The 20,497-nt window shown below is 35.0% G+C and overlaps 1 protein-coding gene across 1 annotated transcript in view; it reads right to left on the reverse strand.

The window, feature by feature from the left end:
* The window catches only part of LOC126967766 (prestin), a 48,160-nt gene extending 27,908 nt beyond the window's left edge, over window positions 1–20,252 (reverse strand). Inside the window, exons 1-2 of the mRNA XM_050812446.1 lie at window positions 19,631–20,252; window positions 343–443 (exon numbers count right to left, since the gene is read on the reverse strand). Of these exons, the coding sequence (XP_050668403.1) occupies window positions 343–443; window positions 19,631–19,689 (160 nt within the window). The 5' untranslated portion in view covers window positions 19,690–20,252. The remainder of the gene's footprint in view (window positions 1–342; window positions 444–19,630) is intronic.
* Between the last annotated feature and the right edge of the window lie 245 nt (window positions 20,253–20,497).

Genomic DNA, 20,497 nt, shown 5'->3' on the forward strand with positions numbered 1-20,497 from the left:
CACCATTCGCAAGTCACGCTAAAAACTAGGATATCCTCCACAGTGCGGTTTTCAAGTAGCATTCTTCCACATACTACAAAGCTGTGGAATGAGCTTCCTTGTGCGGTGTTTCTGGGACGATACGACATGGGTACCGTTAAAATAGGCACGTACACCTTCCTTAAAGGCCGACAACGCTCCTGTGATTCCTCTGCTGTTGCAAGACAATGTGGGCGGCAGTGATCACCTAACACCAGGTACCCGTACACTCGTTTGTCCTCCTTTTCCATAAAAAAAACCATATACATCGACTGTAATTATGACCATATACTCGATTTTTAAAAAAGATGTTTGTAAACTTACATGGTTTCCTGGGGACATGGTAGTCGGCATCCTTGTTTAAGGCCTCTTGCTGATACACCCGCCTGATCACGTTGAACTGTTGACTGGACCTGCTCTGGAGCCTACAACAAAACATAATTTTGACAAACTAATTAACCTCATCACTATATTGCACGGTGTTCCCAGGACGATACGTCAAGGGTACTGTCAAAAAAGACCGGCAACTCTCCTGTGATTCCTCTGGTGTTGCAAGAGCTTAGGCCCCGGTGATCCATCGGTGTCCAGTGGCGGAAAGATAAACTGTTAGAATTCTCTTTGGACAGCAAATACGAGTGACCAGAACGCTCAAATTCCCGAGGCGTCTAATAAGTCTGTCTAATTCTGCCTATGTGCGTCAACTTCGCCTAGGCAATAAACTACTTTAAGGCCTCTGGAGGCATTTGTGTATTATTTTTAAGATCGTTGGTATTTTCATCCTTATACAAGGTGAAACTAAATGGGTATACCATAGTATGTCTGGTATGGTATGGTCTAGTGGTGGGTGCTAAAAATTATAACAATTAACATTAACTGTTAACCAGAAAATACCATTAACAATGTTATTAATAAATACTCTAAAAGACTATACTTAACTTCATAGTTAATTTTTTAAGTCAGGACTCGGGTACCTAATTATTAATTAATGATCTGTGATCAGTGCCATCTATCGAAAACCGATATGTCGTATTATACTCGATAGATACAATCACTGTTCTAGATGACTACTAGATGACGTATAATCTAAGACTATTTATTTTAAAAGTGAACATAGATGGGTAGACTATGTTTCAACGCCATCTAAAAAAGTTTAGTACACTAATTTACCATTAGCACAACTTTTATTATTGCAAAATAAACTAATTTTCATAAGTGACGCTAGGTGGCCGACAGAAAAATACGATGCAAATTGTTGCCTTATTTATAATACTATAAAGTCTATGTTTATTTAAATGAGAAAAATTAGCATTTATGTTATTAAACCTGAGAAATATTGATCAAATTTGCTATTTATGACTTAATCAGTAGCTATCATTTTCACTTGCACGATAAATTAGCATTTAATTTTCCAAGTCTTCAATGAATTAGGTAAAACAAATAGGTACATTAATAATTTGAAATTATAACGAATGTTTTTTTTCTCTGTTCAACTTCAGTGTTACTCAATTAGTCATAATTTTGTATAGCGGGGCCGTGTCGAACATTATTGTTTCGGAAATATTTTTGATTTTTAGTTTCATTTCGGTAATTAAATTAATTCTCTATTTTTTCTAATACCAAAGTAGTTGATAAGTATTAGTTATTAGTGTTCAGTGTACAAAAACTTTAAAATATTAAAATAACTCTAAATATAATATTTAGGTCTAGGTTTAGTGTAAGAAAAACTTGTTTATTATTATGGTGGAACGACGACGTACTGCTGCTATTTGGATATTTTGTGAGGAGTGAGAACAAAAGTGCTGTTTGCAACTTGTGCAGCAAGAGTTTTTCATTCAATCTATCAGTCCTAAGCCTGTTTAAGTATGAAGGAAAATTCATTGATTGATGTCACATATTTAAATTTAACACGTCGTACCTAGTTTAGTGACCTGTCTAACACCCAGTAACTAACTAATTCATAAATACCAAAAAAATACAGATTGTTTAATATTCTAATTAATAGTAACTAACTGCTAACATAAATAAAATGTTGTGCTAATGTTAAATTAACAAATGGTGAAATTTAACTAAGCAGGAAAACATAATGCTGTATAGTTACTTGTGAATTGTAATTTTTAACAGTGTTATAATAATTAGCGTTTTGCGTAACATGTTATTTTTTTTCGTATAAGCATTTTAACAAGTTAAGCAATATTAACGCTTAACCCCACCTCTAGTATGGTCGTAGGAATGTCTGGTTCAATGCATACATTGAACCAGACATTCCTTAGGTCATATCTAATGACTATGTGAAGTCAGAAATGAATTAGCATTATATTTTAATACAATATTTAAAGTGCTAAGTTTTCGCAAAAACTATGATTCCCTCAACCCTAATCAGCCGTTTTTTGAACTCTCTTTGACCTTAAACAGATGAAAAATGTAGATGTGACATAATATCAGATACTAGTAAAATGCCTACGATTCATTGCAGCTGTGAAGCAATTTGTGTTCTCATTTTGCCATGAAGACAAAGTTATTTTGTATGTGCATTTGCTTTAGCTGACATTGAAAATACTTCTAAATTTGTATTTACTGTAGTTATGTATTACCCAATAAAGATAGTTAATTCTAATCTTATTATGAAACTATGTTATGTTAGTATTTACTCTCATTTCCGCAAGAGTTACACATTTAAATAAAACACGTTTAAAAGATAAAAACTAGTGTACTTGTAACTGTGTTTTTACATTATGTGTTTATTTAAATATGTTAGGTTGAAAACATCGGCCTGTCAGCGTTAATATTCTTTGAACAATGCTTTTCTTTTTTTTTATATTTATTTATTAAAACTTAAACATCACCATACTATTACATTTGACCCAAATAACGTACCATTGAAGGGATGTTATACCCTTTCTGGTTCACGTTGTATACGCATTGACCTAATCCCGATAAAATAAATAAATAAATCCTTTATTTTGCTAGAAAACATGTAACAATGGATGTAAATAGTTTTAATGTATCAATGTTATCGGCCATTTCTGGCATGCAAAATTATTATTAAGTATTATAATTCATTACTCGTTTCATTACAAAATTCTAGTTTTTATTATAATTGATTTAACATTAATAAACTCTATATTTTAAGCACTTAGGTCAATTTAAATTATAATTATTACATGTAATATATATAATTATTATACGATAGTACTCCTGCTTTCGGCGAGAGACCATTCAGCAGGAGCCTGCTGCCGATAGGCTCCACGGTGCCTACCTGCTACCGATAGGCACCGTGGAGGATGGAATGACCTGGATGGATGAAGGTTATTTTATAGCTATAGCAAGTGTGGCACAGTAGTATTGTAAAAATAATATATTTCTTCATTAAAAGTGCAAAAATTAAATATGCGAGAGTTGCTTGCGTCGTTTCCAGCGCGCCATTTGTTTTAGAAGCTGTTGCAGTGCTTTAAGAGGGGACCCGGGTCAAGCGTAAATAAAAAAAAATAATATTTGAAGAAACTATTCAATATGCTATGCTTTTAAAGTGATAATCCTCACTTCTAGAATTAATACACAAATAAAATTTGAAAAACAAAATTTTATAAACGATGCGGGATTCGAACCCACGACAACCGGCGTTCCGTGCCGGTGCTCTAACCAACTGAGCTAGCCGTTCGAGTACCGCCTCGTTATAAAATTCTGTTTGCTTTGTTCAACTCTTAGGTTGTTGCTTCATCTACAGGATCTACTTTACAGTTGATAATCTGCTCAACCCCAATATTTGCATATTAGGAAATTGACGTGAGATGTCGCTCTTGTAAATCTAAACAATATGTTATGTTTTTAAAGTGATAACTCTCACTTCTAGGATTAATTCACAAAGAGGTGGTGCTCTAACCAACTGAGCTAACCCGCCGGCACGGAACGCCGGAAGTCGTGGGTACGAATCCCGCATCGTTCATAAAATTTTGTTTTTCAAATTTTATTTGTGAAGAAACAATTATTGCTGTCGCGCCGTGCCCGAAGCACATATATCTATGTGTGCATGAATAGTCGGTGTTTGTGTGCGTAATGCGTTTGAAGAGGTGCGCGTACGCCGCCGCTGGCCACAAATGCCGTTTTATTTTTCAGCTTACTTCGTACTCGTTCATAAATAGTTTTTAACCCTGGCTATTCGCCTAAATATTTTCTGGAGGAACGAGTCTATGTCCCTGCATTTTCCTTTTAAAAACCTTTCAATATTGTTTTGAATTCGTCTGAATACGGCGGTATAAAAATGTAATTTTTTCGATGTTTGAAAAGTCATATTTACTTACATCGTATATAGTTAGTTCATTGAAAAAATCAAAACGTAGGGACATAGATTTAGCATACCTAGAATTTGTGTCAAAAAATAACTGCTCTTGAAGCATTATCCAGGGAGAAAAAAGATAGGTACGTTTGTATGGAATAACGCTGCTAGCGTCCTCTCTCTTTAAGTGACATCAAAAAATATTCGAACGGCATTAGTTCTAAGGCGACACTAAATGCCAGCGATTTTGAGCGATACGAGTTCACGGCTTCCTGCCCGCCATCTATGTAACAAAGCCAATATTTTCAAAATTCTTGCGTGGAAAACAGTTTATATGCTTACAATCCTCGTTATTCATTACTAATCTGAATAAATATACCTACACAAAAAAGTAAAGCTATAAGAATAACTTTTCTGAGAGTTGTACTAAAAAATGCGTCATGCCATGCCAAAAAACTTGTTTAACTGCAAGGAAAAGTGGTAGTTCAAAAAGGCTCTGGAGTGAAAACTATAACCAACAGCAAGCATTAGAAACCTACAAATAAGACTTAAGTATATGTGTAACAGGATTAAGTAGTGTTCATAGCTCGAAATGCTATATTTTCACCAAAAAACTTGTCTAAAAACACCTTGTTTGCATGTTTTCTGCTCACTCTTCGCCTTAAGGAAATATATGCCTTTTCATGACGCCGGGTCCGCACCGGCTCCAGACTGTATGTTTGAGAGCGTGAAATATATTGCGCATGCGCTATCATTTCGTGTATTTTGCATTTTATTAGAAAGAAAACAATAAAAAAATTAAATTTTCACTTTTTTTGTGTATAACATAGATATATCAATATTGTAAGCAGGCGTCTTTTTACTTTTATTGGCGTTATTTTGTGGTAAAAAATGGTTTGGAAACAGTGAGGCCCATACGAAAACTGCAGAAATTATGCAAATATACTTGCCAATTATCATCACCAACACCATTATGATCCATATAATCATCCTGCAACAGCGGTACACCTTCACTGCATTCACTATTCCTAATCGAACTGACAAAGTCGTTCTCAAACAACAACAGTGTCTTTTTAAACTTCATCTTACAAACTTTAAAGGATTTTTGAATAATTAACACAGATTATCTAAATTATTCCATTTGAAAATAAGGAATCGCATATTTGAAATATACAGATCTAAACAAAATGGCGAGACTAATTCTAACACATTCAAAAGGAACAATTTATATCGCAGTGGACGAACTATAACATTTAGATGTTAGACACAAATGAAATAAAACAACTACTTAACCGGTCATTAACAATCCATTTAAGTTAATATTATATATATTTAATTGTACACTTGAAGTGATTGACCGGTGATAAATAAACTGATTGCTGATTATAAATGTTCGTCTGTTTGGGGACAGTTTCGCATGGGCGCACAACCTTCGGTCTAAATTTTGTAAATCATTTTGCAACTCTTCAATTTACTAATAATAATAGAATTCTATTCAGTAATAAGTAGTGCCTTTCTGTTGCCCAAGGTTACGTAGATCTTCAACGTAAACAGATTTAAGAGTTCTAAATTAACATTTCTGTCGCGCTAACGCGGGCGTGACAGAAGTCAGCGCGTAAGAACAGGCAACTCTGAATAAAATTATTGAGTTAAAAACTCGAAAATCGAGTTTTTGTTCTATTTCCTCCTCCAAAACTTAACCAATCAGAAAGTAATTTTGGAAACAGTGTAATAAGGGAAATATGTATATGATTGCGAAGCTGAAGTGGCAGTGGGCAGAGCACACAGTTCGATGGACAGATGGCGGGTGGGGTAGTAAAGTCCTTGAATGGCGACCACGTAACAGTGTTGGGAGGCCCACTAGATGGACCAAAAATCTGGTCAAGATCGCCGTAATGCATTGGATGAAGGCAGCGCAGGACCAGTCATCGTGAAGATCTGTGGGGGAGGCCTTTATCTAGCAGTGGACGTCTTCCGGCTGATGATGATAGTAAGGTAACAATATTCTATGTCGGACTGTTAAATGATCCGTATACAGGCTTCTGTTGCGGCCTACTTGAAAAAGCTGTTAAATTACTATTTGCAGGACAAAAATATAAAAAAAAAGACGTGTGGCACTCGGGGACTGCCGCGGTAAAGCCATTGCATAGCATTCTTATCAACTTATGCAATTGTAATTATTCATTTATGCAATATTTTTTTTTGATAAAATTAATTTATAAAAAAAGCAAACGGGAAGTGAGTAAAATTTAACATGCAAGAGTTGATTAGAGACAGACAACGGGACAGGTGAAACTAAATAAAAATGCTTGTCATAATAATAAAAATTAAAAAAACGTGATAAAAAAATAAAGAAATTAAAAAAAATCAAGATGTACCCCAGGCTCGAACCTGGGACCTTCTGCACAAAAACCATTCGTGATATCCGCTGTTCCACGGCAACTGTAATGACCGTGCCGAAATATCTACATACATCTAGTAAGTGAGTGTTAGGTTATTTTCGTTACGGAATTTCTGGATTCGGTCTCCACGCTCAAGGCCCGCGATAGAAGCTATGCAATAGCTTAATAAACAAAACAGGATACAGATACTGGTGCTAAAAATAATGATCTTAAAGGTCAAGAACAAAAGAGTCAAGACCGTATGTATGGATAAATGATCGCTATTTTACGCTTCTTAATAGTTTTTTTTTTAAGCGCACGGTTTTGTGATCACCGCTGCCGATAATCTCTTGCAGAGGAATCACGCTATTAATTTATTATAACAGTTGTAAATTAGAGAAGGCACGTAAGGTATGTCACACCTTACAGAAGTAAACAGGGTTCACAGACGTGATGAACAAATCAGTGGGAGGCTCCTTTGCACAGGAAGCCGGCTAGATTATGGGTACCACAACGGCGCCTATTTCCACCGTCTGTGTTATTTCCGTCTGAAGGGCGCCGTAGCTAGTGAAATTACTGGGCAAATGAGACTTAACATATTATGTCTCAAGGTGACGAGCGCAATTGTAGTGCCGCTCAGAAATTTTGCATTGTAATATCAATTCAAATCAGCTGAACGTCCTGCTCGTCTCGTCCCTTATTTTCATAAAAAAAATCAATGTATGAAAAAATTTTTTAGTAACAAAAATGGTACAAACATAATAATGGATGTTACCTTCCATTAAGTGTCCTCACTACTCCTGTGCCAGAAGGCCACGCTCTTCTATATCAATTTGTTGCGTCATTTTACATTTTACATATTATATTGTAATTGAAATGATTTGTAAATCGATGTAAATGTAAATCTTGATATAAAAGAGTGGCAATGAGTTTCTTGCTACTTCTCCTCATTAGCTCAACCCTTTACGAAGTAGCGGTAGATTCAATAAGATTTTTTTTTTTTGACATTCATAAGTGTCATTTCCGTGACCTCGTGAATAAACTGATTTTGATTTGATTTGAATATTAATAGTTCCAAAAACTAGGGATCATACATTTAATCTATAAACATATTATAATATAACTCTTAAACTTATTTGACCAATACAATGTAGTAACCTCTTGCAGAATATTAACCTTGCTGTCCCATATTTATTCCCAAGGTTCAAAATCAAGAGAATCTTCCAAGTTCCTTCTGTAAAAACCAACCTGGGAGTTCAGGCGCCTCTCGCTCGAATTCTTCGCGAGTACAATAAGTTAAACGATACCAATTCAGAACTTGATATATTCGGTGGTGGGCTGGTCAGCATTTGTCAAATAAGTAGTTTTTCATCGTTATTTTCATTATTTTAATAAGTTAAAGTTATAATTTGTACTTTCATTATTTATTTTTTTGTTTTTATTATAGCTTAGATAGTATTAGTTCTATTTTTCAGAAGTATTTAGGGAGTATTTTTTGGAATTTTTATGTTCACCATAATAGTCGTATGCTTTAGAACTACTTATTGTAACATTAGATTAAGAAAATTGTATTGTGTATGATGTGGTGTGCTTTAATAAATAAATAAATAACAAAAGAAAAATGTTATACGAACAGGATGTGTGTGTGTGTGTGTGTATGTGAGTGTTTGTCTGTGTGTTTATGTGTGTGTGTTTATGCGCGTGTGTGTGTTGTGTGTCATTGTTTCTTTCTGAAATTTACTACTTATTGTATTATTAAGAAGATATAGGTAACGATTATACATAAAGAAATAAAGAATCAACTTAAACATGAAAATGACTTAAATTCTTACCCCTTTATTCATAATGGTCCGCTAACTTTAAAGAGCCGCTAAGGAGTGTGTTTTCTCATTCTGACTTAGGTCAATAGAAGAAGACAGAGTGAGAATTAGCAATGCTTTAAGTAGCAGACTATTATGAATAAGGGGGTTATAGTATACTAGCTGCCCCGACAGACGTTGTTCTGTAGATAGTAAAAAAATACTGTTTTATACGAATTTGCCAATAATATTTCAAAACATCAAGAATTGTTTCGTAAAAAACGCGCCCTGTTGTTATAATGAAATTGTTTCACAGCGGAACTGTCAAACCGTGCGTCACTAAATTCCCTCATAGAAAATATGTGCAAACAAAACGAATATAGAAAACAAAAATAATTATGAGTCCCAAATCGAAATAAAAACTATTCTCTATATCTCTCAAGTTGGACTAAACTGCACTCCATGAAGTAATCCCCGTTAGAATCCGTTCATTAGTTTAGGAGTCCATCGCGGACAAACAACGTGTCACGTAATTTATATATATTAAGATAGTAATACTTAACTATTTAAAAAAGACAGAAAGAGAAACGTTACTATAGCAATGTAATAATCTATACTAATATTATAAAGCTGCAGTGTTTGTTTGTTTATTTGAACGCGCTAATCTCTGGTACTACTGGTCCGATTTGAATGATTTTTTCAGTTTTGGATAGTCCATTTATCAAGGAAGGCTATAGGCTATTTTTTTTTCAAAATTAGGGATCCGTAATAAAATTGCTATTTTGTAACACAAGGTGTAAAATCGAAAACCTATTTTTGCGTGCGCTGCAAAAACTATTGAAAATAGAACAAAATGATGTACAGGCTATAATATAGGCAATATTTTATTACTTATAAAACTATCGCGTGAATTATACTTTATATGGCAAAACAACGTTTGCCGGGTCAGCTAGTTTTTTAATATTTCTATGCAAGTTAGTTTAAATAATTTATTTATACTGGCCACGTAAAAAATGTCTATACTTACTGCCATAATTTGCAGTAATGACATTTTAGATAGTCATTTATTAATGAAAGGCGTGTTTATATTTATATATTCTACTATTTTATTCGTTCTGGAAAAAGTAACAAGTAATTTCATTATTTCTAGTATTGTAGCAAACCTTAGATACAGAATTCCCTATAAAGTACTACAAATTGTTTACATATTCTGTACCTAGTTATAAAATAAAAATGTTAAGCATTTATTAATACAAAATAAGCCTTATCCGTTTTAGATAAGATTCAATTTGCAAAGCTATAAATAACAACGAGCAAAGTGTTAAGTCTATAAGACGTACTGTTTATATAACTTGCTTCCTTAGATTAAGGAATGGTCTCCGCTAGGCTCAAACTAGATACCACACTATCTAAGAACAATAGCTTTTATTACGGCAACTATTAAGGCTTGTGTGCGTGGCATCTTATAATCTTGACCCTCGATGGCATCTTTCAAATTTTGTAACTTTTATACGCTTCGTGTTATGTTACATTGAAATTAATACCTTACCTTACCAGTGGGAGGCTCGTTTGCACAGGATTCCGGCTAGATTATGGGTACCACAACGGCGCCTATTTCTGCCGTGAAGCAGTAATGTGTAAGCATTACTATGGTTTGGTCTGAATAGCGCCGTAGCTAGTGAAATTACTGGGCAAATGAGAGAGTTGTAGTACCGCTCAGAATTTTTGGGGTTTTTCAAGAATCCTGACCGACACTGCATTATAATCAGCTGGACGTCCTGCTGATCTCGTCCCTTATTTTCATTAAAAAAAATACAAATACTTACTGATGATATGTGATCCCAGTGTCTTTCTTATTTCTTGTAGTATTATTTTTCCAATGTTTTACTACGCAACCCATTTTAGTACTTATCAATTATTAACAAAGAGTAACAGAACAAGTTGCACGTCATCATCACACATTGTCGGAGACTGGCTCGAGTACACACTCTTGGGCGTAGCATTAGTTGCCGTACTTTCCGAATATTTATTTTATTTTTTCATTCAATGAACAAAATTATCTTAATATATATAATAATAAAGACATACTCGCAAAACCTCTAAGGTTTATGTTCGAGCGGTAAGTTCGCATTACAATAATTGTTTTAATTACTTAAGACTTAATATAACATATAGTAGTATTATTAAAAATAAACATCATAGGTATTCCTGGTTATTAACTTCTAGATAGTATTTTTTAGCTTTACTTTGAAATTTTTCTTTTGCAGATATATATCTATTAGATCATTAGGTAATGTATTTAATATCCTTGGTAATACATAGTTACAGGTTCTTTTACCATATACATTGTTATATTTAGGTAGACAAAACTTATTTAGGTAGGCTAGTTTCCTCATATTTTTTTTTATGAAAATAAGGGACGAGACGAGCAGGACGTTCAACTGATGGTAATTGATACGCCCTGCCCATTACATTACAATGCAGTGCTGCTCAGGAGTCTTGAAAAACCCCAAAACTTCTGAGCGGCACTACAACTGCGCTCGTCACCTTGAGACATAAGATGTTAAGTCTCATTTGCCCAGTAATTTCACTAGCTACGGCGCCCTTCAGACCGAAACACAGTAATGCTTACACATTACTGTTTCACGGCAGAAATAGGCGCCGTTGTGGTACCCATAATCTAGCCGGCATCCTGTGCAAAGGAGCCTCCCACATTCTTTCATATTTCTTAACATTACAATATTACGAGGTAATTATTTACCAATTACGCCTGCGGTATCTAATGGTAGCCCATCGGAGAACAATTCTTAATATAAGCATGCTTCATTGAATGTATGCTCTTCATTAGGAATTAATACCAAAACAAAATATACGATAAATTTTTCGCTAAGCGTTTACAATAAAATGAAATAATAAAAAAATTACCGAGAAAATAAACTTTTTTTGTGTCCTAAAAATGTGATTTTCACCAAATTGAAAGGACCGCTAGCGGCCGCACGTTGGATGTTGTAATATCATTCGACCATACTAAACACAAACGGCCTTACGAATAAACTTGGTATAAAGTTATGCATGAGAATAAACCAAGAATATGGAAATTATTGATATATATATATATATATATATATATATATATATATATATATATATATATCACTGCCAACAATGTTAATACAATGATAATTCTGAAGTTTTCCGAATGTCAAATGCCTTTCAGATAAACGCGTGAAATATATATTTGTGTGTGTTAGTGTTGTACTATTTTGAAATCTAGACTAAATGGGCCATCTTTTAAAAAAACTTGCCATAGGTAGTGTAGTACATTTTTTTTCCAACGTGGAGTGTCAAAGTTGACTGACATAAATTTTATAAACCATAACTCGTCAAAATTTAATTTATTTTACTTAGTTAACAATGATTATTACTTTCATTTGTGGTTACCATTAATAGCACTGTTATTTGAGATAACATTATTAAAAAAATCACTGTAAAATTGTGAAAATTGCGATCACAGTACCTAAAAATGCGACAAAGGGTGTCAAATTTTTAACATTTTCGAAAAATGTCTATCATCGCGTGACTAAGTGACAGATATTTTTTTCATAACTGGTATACCTTGGCCTCTCGCCCGGTACCAGGTTATCGTTGAGTTTTGGCACACCCTGTATACGTCCATACGTCCGAATAAACCAATCATAAGCAAAACGTCAGTAACAGTTGGGAACTATTCTCTCTAAATTGCTGATGAGTACGTCTACCTTGGACGAATGATTCAGTTGGGCAGGTCACTCGAAAAATCCAACTCCAAGATGTGCAGCGTTCGGGAAGCTCTGTAAATCTTCTCGTGCAAAATACCACAGTGCTTGAAGCAGAAGGTTTTTAACCAGTGTGTGTTGCCCGTGACGAGATACAGAACGCAGACGTGGTCGCTAACTATGGGCCTTACGAGGAAGCTTATTATCACTCAGAGATGGACAGCGCTATGCTCGAAGTTTCCCTGCGAGATTGAATCAGAAATGAGGAGATCCGAAAACCAAAGTCACCGACATAGCACAGTGGTTGCGAAACTGAAATGGCAGTGGGTGGGGCACATAGCTCGACGGAGAGATGGCCGTTAAGGCAGTAAAGTCCTCAAATGGCGACCACGTACTGGAAGACGCAGTGGTGGTAGGCCCTCCACAAGATGAACCGACTGGTCAAGATCGCCGGAACACGTTGGACGTGGGGATATCTCTTGGAAGCAAAATGTCTATTTGCAAACATTTTGCATATTGGTTTAATCTCAGATATAACTTTATACCAAGTTTATTTGTAAGCCAAAATAGTGACAAATTTACATGTGGCATTCTCTTGTCGTCAAATTTAATATTTGATCCAAGTTAAAACAGTAACATGCCAAATGTTGTTCACCTCTACTGTTATCTTAAGTGTATTGTAGTCTCGTGGTTCGCTATCAACATTTAAGAGTTCATAATTAAAAGTATATCGACCAAGTAACCTCGCATTTATAGTAAAGATAACTTCTTTATACAAACAAACACCTCAACTCATCGTTGCAAAGGATAAGAAATTTTCCTTCCGCCACATGAATAAGTTATTTATCGGCCTTACAAATAAACTTGGTATAAAGTTATAACTGATGATAAACACAGAAAATGCAAAATGTTTACAATATCGTTGACAACACTGTCAATACAATGATAATTCTGAAGTTTTCCGAATGACAAGCTGCCTTGCAAATAAACGCGGGAAACGTTACACGTCCGAACAAACCATTCGTAAGCAAAATGTCTATTATACAAATGATTCTGGAGACCGACAGTCTCGTGCCAGATTTTGGCGAGACAACACGTCCTTAGGATGCCTAGTGTAGAGGCGAAACACGTGTCGAATTGTTTTAAAAACAAATATTGGCGGAATTAATTGATTTCCGCAAAGTAACGCCTAATTCAATAAATTTTCTAAAATGTCTATTTGTAAACATTTTACATATTCTTGGTTTATGCTTAGTTATAACTTTATGTCAATTTTATTAGTAAGGCCGTATGAATGTCAGAAATTCATAAGTCTTAAATTCTGCCGCTTCTTCTAAGATCTTTCGTCTCAAGAATAAGTTGGATGAGGGCAGCGCAGGATCGTCGGCAGCGGCAACGTCGTGGTAATCTTTCGGGGAGGCCTTTGTCCAGCTGTGGACGTCTTCCGGCTGCTGATGATGAATACGTTCACCTGGTGGTAAATGATTGAACTCAAAATTCTCAGCGGCAAAATTTACGCTCTCATTAATTAGCCCATGTGTTTCTCGAAAAAAATATTTAATAAAAATTTTTTTCCAAAAAAAAAAAAAATACAATTTTTGTGTCGGCTTGTTTGTTTAAAAGCATAGATACTAATCTCAGAAAGGACTTAGCATATTTAAATGCGTTTTTCACCATTTGTATTGTGGAAAGCTTCTCGTAAAATTCTATTTTAATTTTATGCTTAGATCAAAAGAAAGTATAAAAATACGTCTAGATACACTGTGACAGCTGTGATAACGTCAAAAAAAAATTAAGGTTGACAGTCAACCTCTATTTGGAGCAATACACGCACACTAACACAAAGTGTCATACAAATCGCGAGTGTAAGACGTAGCTTGTCACGCACACTAAACTAATAAGCCTTGCATGTTTTCATCGGTTGTCTAGCAGCAAGAAGCTCTAAGATTTTTTAATATATGAAAATAAGGGACGAGACGAGCCGGACGTTCAGCTGATGGTAATTGATACGCCCTACCCACTACAATGCAGTGCCGTTCAGGATTCCTGAAAGACCTAAAAATTCAGAGCGGCACTACAACTGCGCTCGTCACCTTGAGGCATAAGATGTTAAGTCTAATTTGCCCAGTAATTATCTAAGAAGATATGAATAATTAGTGAATACTAGCTGACCCGGCAAACGTTGTTTAGCCATATAAAGTATAATTCACGCGATAGTTTTATAAGTAATAAAATATTGCCTATATTATAGCCTGTACATCATTTTGTTCTATTGTCAATAGTTTTTGCAGCGCACGCAAAAATAGGTTTTCGATTTTACACCTTGTGTTACAAAATAGCAATTTTATTACGGATGCCTAATTTTGAAAAAAAAAAAAACATAGCCTATAGCCTTCCTTGATAAATGGACTACCCAACACTCAAAGAATCACGAAAGAATCATTCAAATCGGACCAGTAGTACCAGAGATTAGCGCGTTCAAACAAACACTGCAGCTTTATAATATTAGTATAGATAAGCGAACTTGGATCTAGCTCATAGGTTCTCAACGTGGGCTATAAGTGCTCATTCACGTTGACTCGCGGGCGCGGTCACGAAATATCAAACATATAGCGTAATATCCAAGTGTTCACATACGAAACGCACGTGCGGTCTAAGTAGCGGGCAAACTAGCGTCGGGCGCGGCAATATCAAACGCGTGAGATGTTTCTGTGTGTTCACGTCGAACTAGCGGCGGAGCGCGCGATTTAATCGGGACGTCAGGTAAGTTCAACTAGAACAGTATGAACTTGTCGCTAGAAACGGTACCACGTCTTCGTCATGTCTTTCAGTATAGAAGAGTTTATTAGTGCTGTTCAGGCTAGAACTGCGATTTGAGATCCTGGTATATCCAAAAAATCTGGAAGGATGTTCTCTCAAATTATTGTATAAAGTACGAAATTCACCATAGCGTTCTCTTTCTTTATCATCTCCCACTTTAGATATGAATCTTCGGTTAAAAATAAAAGATCGTCGTCCATGTTTACAATCTCTGACAACACGTCAAACTCGCGCAAACGCCTAGCGGTCAACGTGAACACGAACTCGCCACGTCTCCGCGCCCGCACCGTTTTGACTTTTTTGTTTTTGGCGTTGGCAGTAGAAGACCCAGAGAAAATTAGGAGGCATTGAGATGGCGCAGATGGGGCGTGGGTAGATTAAAAATATAGTCTAAAAAGGCAAAAAAATACACGAAAATACTCTAGTAAAAAACATATTCTCAAAGTGGGCGGTGAGCAAAGTAAGGTTGTGAAACTGTGATCTAGCTCAACCAAAAAATGCACGTTTCGAGTATTCCCACCCAAAAGTGTCTAACAACAAAATCCACGACAAAGATTCAATGTTATCTGTTAAGCTCTTTAAGTATATCAGTGCTCGTTATACTGATAAGGCGCCTTTATAGCCATATATAAAAATATTGCCGTTATTGTTGCCGCAGGCATAAGCGCTGTCATAACACTGCATATTTGACATATGGAGGGCACGGACTAGTAAAAATATAAACTCCGTGTCACCTTACATAACAGTGTAGCACCAAAACAAACCGATTAACGTGTAAATACATAGCCCCACGCACACTTACACTAATACATGCCGATCGGCCGCCATTATAAGAATTGTCATCGTGTGATAGATCAGTTTGCGTCTCAATAAAATATTTAAAAAATGCCGTACTTGAGATAAGCTATCGTTGGCTTTTCTGTCCCAATAAACTTATCGACGGTAACTCACCTTATCCGTGTACGCTGTCTGTCAATTGGAGGACGTATAGCTTACCAGCGATAGAAGTTGGTATAAAAATTGCAATTCACGCGTTCCAATATAAGGCGATAAAAATGACTTATCGGGTATATTGGGACAGCTTCACATTATTGACAGCTACTTATAGACAGTAGAAGGTAGTAATTTATCTGTATCTGTAGATAGTATATCGGAATTTAAAAATGCCGTCGTGCGTAGTGAAAAAGTGTAAAAACGATAATATAAGTATTTGTGGCCATATATGATTATTTAAGGGAGAAAAAATTGTGTAACTAGTATCCCCCGTAACCGCACACACACACTAGCATAACGGTGCTTCACTTGCTAATATCACGGCGCGGAGTACTTCTATTTTACTCGTCCGTGATGGAGGGTAGGCAAGGGGAATCATCTGTGTATAAGAAAAAGTGTCCGCCATAGGGTGCCGCTACAGTAGCATCAGGGTATATCTTAAAAGAAGCGCCAAATATAAAATAATACTAATCATTCTAGCTACACGTTTCCCAATAATAATTCTTTAAGGTTGTATTTACCTACAACATTATTTTGTACAACGTAAATTGTTGAAATTTTCAATAATAAATACTTTAGTAGACAATATTATTAATTTTTTTAACTGCTAATTCACCATACTTCATGCTATACCCTGTGTGCCATTGTGGAAGCTTTTTGAACTATTATTTGCAGCATAAACTGTACACTTTTTCAACTTTTCTCCCGTAAGAGATGATTCGCCTTGTCTGTACCCTCCATACTATGCAGTGACTTAATTTTGACAGTGTTACAATTTTTTTAATAATTTATTTTAACGGCTTTGGACACAAGTCCTTTAAGCCAAGTGTTTTACTAGTGCTGGTATAACCACATATAATAAAAATAATTCAATTCAAATTCGATTTTTTTTTTCAAAATAGGATTCAAAATCAATATTATTTAAAACCTTATTGAACTTCAAAAACTACCCATTCAAAATAGATTGCCTCAGACCTGAGAACGGGTGCAAAAAACTCAGCAGTTTCTTTTATAGAAATATGGATTATAATGTAATATCGTACAATAAACATTTATAATTAAAGAGCCTGAGGGTGTCCGCTTCATTCCCAGTCTGTGGTATCATTAAGAAAATAATTTATGTTATAATAACCTTTCCCACACAAACGTTTTTTAAACAATTATTTTAAATTTCGTAACACATTCGTTTTGTACATTTTCGGGGATCGTTGCATACGTATTGCTGATATAACCACAGATAATAAAAATAATGATAGTGAAATCCAAATGTACAATTTTTTACATATTATTACACCGGCATCTATCGCTCCTCTTAAATATTTCAAAAAGTTACACGATAGTTCGGGAAACGGAACCATTATTAAAATTTATAAATGTTCACAAAGATCATTTTGCTCTACATAGTGATTTCATTATTTAAACACTATATTCAAATTCAAATTGAAATTCAAATATTTTGATTCAAAATAGGATGTGACATCACTTATTGAAATTCAAAAAACTACCACCCATTCCAAAATGAATGCCTCAGACCTGAGAAGAAGGGGCGCAACAAACTCAGCGGGCTTTTTTTTCATCGAAAAAATATGTTTGCAAAGTAATATTGTACAGTTAAACTTACTATTTAATAGCCTGAGGGCAGTCACTCCATTCCCAATCTGTGGTATCATTAAGAAAGTCATTTATGTTATAGTGACCTTTTCCACACAAACGTTTTTTAACAATTCTTTTAAATTTCGTAACACATTCGTTTTATACATTTTCTGGGATCTTGTCGTAAATGCATATACATCGCCCCACAAAAGACTTACTAACTCAACTAAGCCGAGTAGTAGGCATTATAAGTTTATGTCTGTTCCTAGTGTTAACATTATGGTTATGACAGTTTCTAGCAAATTCACTTATGTGCCTATGTTCATACATAACATTATCAAGAATATTCTGAGAAGCAACTGTCAAGATATTAATTTCTTTAAATTTTGCTCTCAATGATTCCGATAATAAGGGTAAAGTGTCCACGTTTACTCGCAAAAACACAAAAATTTATACAAAGAGTTGAGAATGCGTGCGCCCGTTTCTGTTTTAATATCCCTTTGAGAGCCCATGTAACACCTTACTTAAATAGACACTCAATCCTTAAAATGAGACACAGGCGCAAATTCCATCTCGCTTGTCTTCTCTTTGATGTCATTAAGTATAAAGCTCCTTCATATTTGTATGATAAGTTGTCATGGGCATCAAGTCGTCGTTCTCTAGGCCACGGCAATGCGCAACGCAGCTTTTGACGCAGAGTCATGCCACAGCTACTTTCAGAGGAAGTTTCCGATTCGCGTCAGCCAAAATATGGAATAATATCCCCCCTCCAATAAGGAACCTCCAATATAAACTAGGTTTTCGTAGTAAACTTAAAGTGTTCCTTAATACTCATCAAAAAGTACAGGAAACTCTTTTACTTGACACTAGTGCTATTTAAAAATAAATTATACGACCTGTTATTGTCATTTCCTTTTAGAGAGATTCTTATTAATATCAGCAGAATTAGCACCCAATCAGTCACGCAATTATACTCACTTGTTATTTTTATTATTATTTGCTTTTAGTATTCTTATTTATATTACTAATTATTGAATTAGGTCATGAAATATTATGTAATTTTTGTTTTGTGTTAGTACTTTTTTTATTGTAATATTATTATTATTTTAGTTGTAGTAATTGTAACCCCTCATATAATATGTATAACCTTTAAGTAGTTTGATAATCAGCTAGACCACCTGGGGTTCTCCGGAAGACCAGCGCTGATCATATTACCTGTGGGTATGATCAGTATTCTGCATGTTGATATAAATTAATAATTAAGTTTACTTGTATACTAGGTTTAAGTTGCAGAGTAAATGATTTCTTTCTTTCTTTCTTTCTAAAATTTTAAGGGTGATTTTGTGAATTATTGTTGGCTGTCTCGTTTTTAAAAAAAATATTATAATATTTCATATTCTATAAATCATATTAAATTATATACAGCAGGTATTCAAATTTTTTGAGTTTTCTTAAGTGTTAATTCCGATACTATTTCGCCTCTACACGAGGCATTCACAGGAGATGTTGACTCGCCAAACTAGAGAGAACGAGAGGCAACGGGACCAGTCTCGTGCCAGAGCCGGCCTGTGCCAGGCAAAATTAACACTAAAGAAAACTCAAAACATTTGGATAATTAAGGATTTCTGCAAAATAGTGCTTGATTCAATAAATTTTCTTATATATACAGTGTTACAAATATTAAAACCATAAGTCTACTTTACTTTAATTGCATAGACAATTAGAGAGAACCTCTCTAATCTGCCTCCTGACAACTTAACCTACTCTTTGTTCAGTAAGTTGTCAATCGGTTACTTACGAGTTTAACACAAACGATCAGCAGGCCAGTTTATCTTCAACAGTTGTCTGGCATGGTTGCCTTATAATACCATATTCGTACATTATTAAGTGAAGTAATTGTAAATTCTAATAAAGCGCTTATTGTGAATACGACGTTTTAATTGTACGACCTAAAATCAGTAGGTACTCAATGTTGAAATTTTTATAGAAACTACTTACCATCCATTTGGGTTCAATTTCTCTTTCTCTCCGTCCCTGGGCTCCGATCCGTTCCTCATGTTTAACACACAACTATAACCAGACTTCACAAGTTTATCTCATTGTCAACACAACCCACTATCATTGTTCAAACTATATTTAGGAATCCTCTAGTTATTTATTTAGATTTATTTGATATTAAGTGCAATTAATTAAAACGGCAATTTGTAGACAACCTTTAGTGGATTATTTACGCAATAATTACGAAATTACCTTTATTTATATTCTTACAACAAGTGTCTCGGTTCGCTTCGGCCTCGGTAATGTAACAGTGTTGTATACGAGTATGTATGAGTCAGACATCGCACACCACGCTGCGCCGTGTCAGCTGTTTCGCCCGCGCGTGACATTTTTCCACATTTCCCCCCAGAGGGCCTACCATCAACTTTTAGTAAGCGATGCGATTCCGATGCAGTTCAGTTTACGCACCTAAACTGAATCACTAAAATTCGTACCATGAAGTGCCTTTTACCGTATGGCGTTTGGATAGCTTATGAAGAATGAACGAAAGAAATTTGTCTGTGGTCCGCGGTGTGAGAAAGAGATGCTGCACTACAGTCGTTGCATAAGTTTGTCTCTCTTACTCGAACCATATGCGTTGCGTTTCGAAACCTAAAATGATATGATTTTAGCGGTTTTTTTGCATAGAAAATACTTAAAATACATTTTAAAATTGCGCTTTATAGCTTCAAATTATAAACCATTAAGCCCTTTTTTGTACTTATTAAATAATAGTAATATAAATAAATATAGTTCTTTGAATAACAAATTAAATGTTTGCTTAGGTGATTTGTATAAATAACAAGTTATGGACGCACCCCCATTGAT

Source organism: Leptidea sinapis, chromosome 13 (assembly GCF_905404315.1).
Source record: "Leptidea sinapis chromosome 13, ilLepSina1.1, whole genome shotgun sequence".
In the NCBI taxonomy this organism is placed as follows: Eukaryota; Metazoa; Arthropoda; class Insecta; order Lepidoptera; family Pieridae; genus Leptidea; species Leptidea sinapis.